General features: G+C 37.4%; 1 protein-coding gene across 7 annotated transcripts in view; it reads left to right on the top strand.

The window, feature by feature from the left end:
* The window catches only part of LOC107694275 (glutamate receptor-interacting protein 1-like), a 165,245-nt gene that overhangs the window by 105,616 nt on the left and 54,214 nt on the right, over positions 1 to 5,415 (top strand). For all 7 annotated transcript variants that reach the window (XM_016493922.1, XM_016493923.1, XM_016493924.1 and 4 more), the window contains one exon: positions 236 to 405. In XM_016493922.1, coding sequence (XP_016349408.1) covers positions 236 to 405 — 170 coding nt within the window. The remainder of the gene's footprint in view (positions 1 to 235; positions 406 to 5,415) is intronic.

Here is a 5,415-nt window from a genome sequence, read left to right on the forward strand (position 1 = left end):
TTTTAAATTTAAATTATTATGTGTTCACTAGCATATTAGATTTTGCTGTCGTATCGAATTTGGTGTTGAAAATCATGAAATGTTGGACTACTGAAAGCCTTGATATTAGATCATAATAATTGTAGTACTGAGAAGAATTAGTTTGAAATGATTGTTTGAAATGATGCCTGTGATAAGTGCAATTCAGTGGATGTTTAAGGCTGGCAGAACAGGATGTGATCTCATTGCTTTGCAGGTGTGGTGCGCTGCATGCAGGTGATCACATCCTGTCGGTGGACGGCACAAGTATGGAGTATTGCACACTGGCTGAGGCCACCCAGCTGCTAGCTAGCGCTTCAGAACACGTCAAAATGGAGATTCTGCCCCACCACCAGACAAGACTGGCTCTCAAGGGCCCTGAACATGGTAAGAGACACATACACACTCACTGTGGACTAGAGTTTTATGTCAAAGAACGCCTCAAATCCATTCATTTCAATTGGGATAGTGTATTATAAGCATATAGGAGAGGCAATTCCCTGCATCCTTGCTTGATTTCTACTTGATTTGGCTCTTTTTAAACCCTTAAAACGCTCCATTAGGGCTTTTTCTAGAGTGTAGGACCACTAAACTGATGCAGATTGGAAAACATAGTGGATAAGTGCATATTTATTTAGAAAAGTCCAGTTTTACTCAGTCTGCATTTTATTTTTGGTCACCTCTTCAAACATCAGTGCTCTGAGGATAGAGCGGAGACATCTCTTTAATGAGTTCATCGATATTGAAAGTGATGGCATATGCATAATTGATGCCTGTGAACATAATTCCTGTGTGTCTTTGATATCAATCCTGTAGTTCCTAGATACAGTAGGTTGTCTGAATGTAGCGTTTGACATCTCAGTGCAAGGCCAGCTGTGTTCTGTCCACATAATGGTCATCTTAACGATATTTAATCATCTTTCCTGCAGAGATATCCATAGTGCAAACAGGGCTGTGCAAGGATAGTGCACCTTGCCTTGTGTCTCAGGTTGTCAGGGGTTATGTGGTGTTCAAAAGCTTGTTCTTATCACCTGACAGGTTTTTATTAGGCTGTGTGTCACCAAGTGCTATGATAAAGAGATTTGATGTCAAAAGTTTAGAGCAACGATGATTCTCACAGAGAATATGTTCTTATGACATCCAGTGTGTGCCCTGTCACATCTTATCAGGAGCAGGAAGCTAACGTTCAAACGCAGAGACAAAGGCTTAAACGCTGCTGTACTTCCTGATAGGAATAAAGTTAAAGCACAAAGATGTGGAAGGCCACACTAGAGCAGAGCCAGGCAAGAATGACCAGACCAGAGTCATATTTAAAGACCAAAATCGAGTCTTTTGATTTAGGCTAGTTAGCAACCCCACAGTAACGTTATAAGTAAGGGAAAATGTACATCCAGCCTGTTGTTATCACAGAATAAACACCAACAGGGTGATCAGGACCCCAACTCAAAGCGGATGAGTGAAGGGGTTTATTCTGTGATAACAACCGGCTGGATGAACATTATCCTGCTTATTACACACCTACTTGCCACATAAGTAAATAATTCGACACAAAATATTAATTTAAGTTGAAATAAAGGCAAAGCTTCCGCAGAGCAAAACAGTACCTAACAAACGGCTGTGAGCCTAGACTAAGTTCAGACAAGACGGAGATTTAAGGCATAATGTATAATCGTATTGCTAATTGCACAGCTTTTCACCACATAAATAAAGACCTTGCCTGTTCTTGCCTGTTTATTTTCTTAAATCCATTACAGTGTACAAAACAATTGTTCTAGCAACAAGACGAACACTTTTATCAATACTACTTAAAATATTTAATTCTTTGATAGTGTGTGACAAGCCCCGCTCCCCCTAGTATTTTGAGCAGTAGGATTATATAAAATATATCATATAAAAATATTAAGTATATAAGTTAAAATTATAAAATAAACATTCACCGATCAGTACTTTTTCATTTCAAATACTTAAGTACATTAAAAATCAAATACTTCTGTATTTTTACTCAAGTAAAATTGAAAAGGAATACTTTTATTAGAGTAATATTTTATTAGAGTATCTGTACTTTTACTCAAGTACTTGATTTGTGTACTTCATCCACCACTGGCTACCACATAGAAATGTCCTGGTAACCATCTAGAACAGGGGTCTCCAACCTTTTTGTGAGTGAGGGCTCCCTGAAGGGATAAAATAGTCTCAAGGGCTACTTGTTTGATATACTCCAATATATATATATATCTCTTGCAAGATATCAAGATATCTTGATATCTTGCCATTAATAAAAATGAATGATTTCTCACAAGCATTTAAATTTTTTTTTATCAATCCAGGAAAATATTCCAGATAAATTTATAAAAATAGGCTATTATACAATATTGATATTTATCATGATATTCATTTACCATTAATGGGGAAGGAAATTCGTTCCACATGTTTGTTAGACCTTGAGAATTAAGGTAAACATAACTTTGTTCACAATGAAATTCCACAGAGGAGCTACGTTTTAATTTAGGGCCCCATGAAATGCATTTTATTTTTCCCTAAATTCTGTGTTTTCCATTTGATTTCTTATGGATTCTGTGTTTTATGATTCAGTACAAATTTATGATAAAAAATGGTGTCTAGTGAAATTAATTAATAAAACTTTAATAAATAATAAAAAATAACTTGGTTGTATGATATTCCTTAAAAAATATTATTATTATTATTATTACTACTTTGAGAATTGCATTGTAGTATACAGTAGAAATATATTCAGTTATAATTTCAAGTTAAACCAGACTTTTATTTTGACGGTTTGTCGTGAAGGTCTTTCAGTTTTAGTTTCAGCGTGTATTTGACGGTACTTTTTCTCAAATAAAAAACTGCATAAAGCTGATGAAGTGACTCTCAGAGCAGCTCTGAAGATGAAGTGCATGTGTTCATGTCCTCATATATTGAGATGCAGACGCTGAAAACAGCGAGTCACGTGTGTTTGAGTTTGTGTATCAGATGAAACTACTCCACGCATTCACACAGACACACAGAACATGCAGACTTATTAGCGACATGCACTGACTGGTTGCTGTAACATTTATTTCTGTTGTGTGATGGGATGTTAGATTAATCCATATTGAGTAAAAATGTCCAGAGCTTATCATCATTATTAACATAAATTTGATCATAATCTCGATATGATATCATTTATCGCCCAACGCTAATTTAGGCTATTTATAGAACGTGCTTGGCGGGCGACTCAGAGACTCCATGCGGGCTACCAGGTGCCCACGGGCACCACTTTGGTGACCACTGATCTAGAACATCATAGCAACTGCACAGAAATGCTGAAACAGCCAACCAGAACACCGTAGCAACTGTATAGTGACATGGTAAAAACGCCTTCAGCATCTGCATAGCAACCAGCCCACAATGTATTAGCACTGTGGTGGTGACTTTCACACAGGCAAACCACAAATAACACTAGTTAGCTTATTACTCTGCCTTTGCTGCTGGTCTGCTTGACTCAAACCACAAAAAAGAGGTCAATGTTCTGCCAACGCCCTTCACTGAGTAAAAAATAAATAAATACTATCGACGAATTGAATTGTTTTGCAACGTCCACAAGGTCAGTGGCCGAATGACCTTTATGCTATGGACATGGATATAAAGCCTGAGCCCTGAGAACATAAATAAAAGTGGACCTGCACAGCATACTAATGCGTCCTGTAGATCACTGTTGGGGGTTTTCAGAGGCCCCACATTAGAAAGCAATGAAGTGACCCTCAGGTCAACTGGTGGGAGGTGTCTTGATTAGCTCTTAAGGGAAGGAAATTGAGTTTAGAGCACCTTCCAAACACATTGAGTGGATGAAGCTCACTCCTGATTCCTGTGAAGAGCCACACACGTTTACTGGCATGTCAAGCTTCTAGCATTACTATGCAGTGGCACGTCCACTATGCAGTTCACAGACGTGTAGTCTATTTCCTCAGCTCAAGCAGATTTAGTGCAGTGAAGCATTCTACTCTAACACAGATCTAAATGCCAGCCGCTGTGAAGCTCCAGACAGCTGGCTAATGCCGGAAACGCCACAGCACCAGACAGCTGGCTGACACCACAACTCACGTATGCAGCACATAAACACATTCTACCTTGTCACCGCATACTCATGCATTCACAGCATCGGCTTGGTGGGCTTCCGTGGGTGGTAGTGAATGTGACACAGAAAACATCTGAATCTACTGATGAAAACATAAATATTATCCCTCCAGGCCAATCCCTGCTTGTTTCTGATGCAAACACTGAACACAGTCCTTTTGCTCAGCTAGCATGTGCATGCATTTTTTTGTATTACATTGTGTAAAGTGCACACTACAGAGTGTATACTACACATATACCACATGCTGTATTATACGTACCTATAACCCACACAAATACAATATACATTTGTTTACTTATGTTGTATACTTATATCAACCACATTAAGCAATATATATGACAATACATTATATAATGTACTACCCTAATTAAGATTTTTTAAAATGTTTTTATAAAGTCTCTTACGCTCAACAAGGCTGCATTTATTTGATCAAAATAGTAATATTGTGAAATATTATTTCAATTTAAAATACTGTTTCAATATGTTTTCATTATTATATATTTTCATATATTTAAAGGTAATTTATTCTTGTGATGGCAAAGCTGAATTTTCAAAAATGAATGAATGAATAAACATACAAATGAACATACTGAAATTATAATAAAAAATAATGAATTGAAAACATTATATGATTAATTGTAAATATTTTCATATGTTCACAGTTCTAGTATAATGCGACCTATATTGTGTTAAAAGGGTCATATGATGCGATTTCAAGTTTTCCTTTCTCTTTGGAGTGTTACAAGCTGTTCGTGAATAGATAAGATCCCTAAAGTTGCAAAGACTAAAGTCTCAAACCCAAAGAGATATTCTTTATAAAAGTTAAGACTCGTCCACGCCCTCCTAAAACACCTCGTTTTAAACACGCCCCCACATGTCTACATCACTGTGTGGGAAGATTTGCATAACACTGCCCAAATGTTCACGCAAAGAAGGAAGGCGTAACTTTGATTCTCGCTGTAATATTGTTGTTGCCGCCGCCACCATGTCGTGGAGACGCTGTGTGTTTCGTAATGAAAGCGAAACTACTTCGTTTGGCCTTCCAAAAGAGGATGCAACTAGAAATCAGTGGTTAAGTTGTATTTACAACACTGTTCCAAAACAGTTCAAACCAAATATTCAGATGTGTGCAACGCATTTTACGGAGGACGAGGACTGTTTCCTGGGAAAGTAGCCTACAATGCCGGTGTTCTGACAATTAATACTGACTCACAGCTTGTAAGTACGTTTTCATATTTAAAGGATTTGCCACTGATGATTCAAAC

This window comes from Sinocyclocheilus anshuiensis, unplaced genomic scaffold (assembly GCF_001515605.1).
Source record: "Sinocyclocheilus anshuiensis isolate Anshui unplaced genomic scaffold, SAMN03320099.WGS_v1.1 scaffold1316, whole genome shotgun sequence".
Taxonomy (NCBI): domain Eukaryota; kingdom Metazoa; phylum Chordata; class Actinopteri; order Cypriniformes; family Cyprinidae; genus Sinocyclocheilus; species Sinocyclocheilus anshuiensis.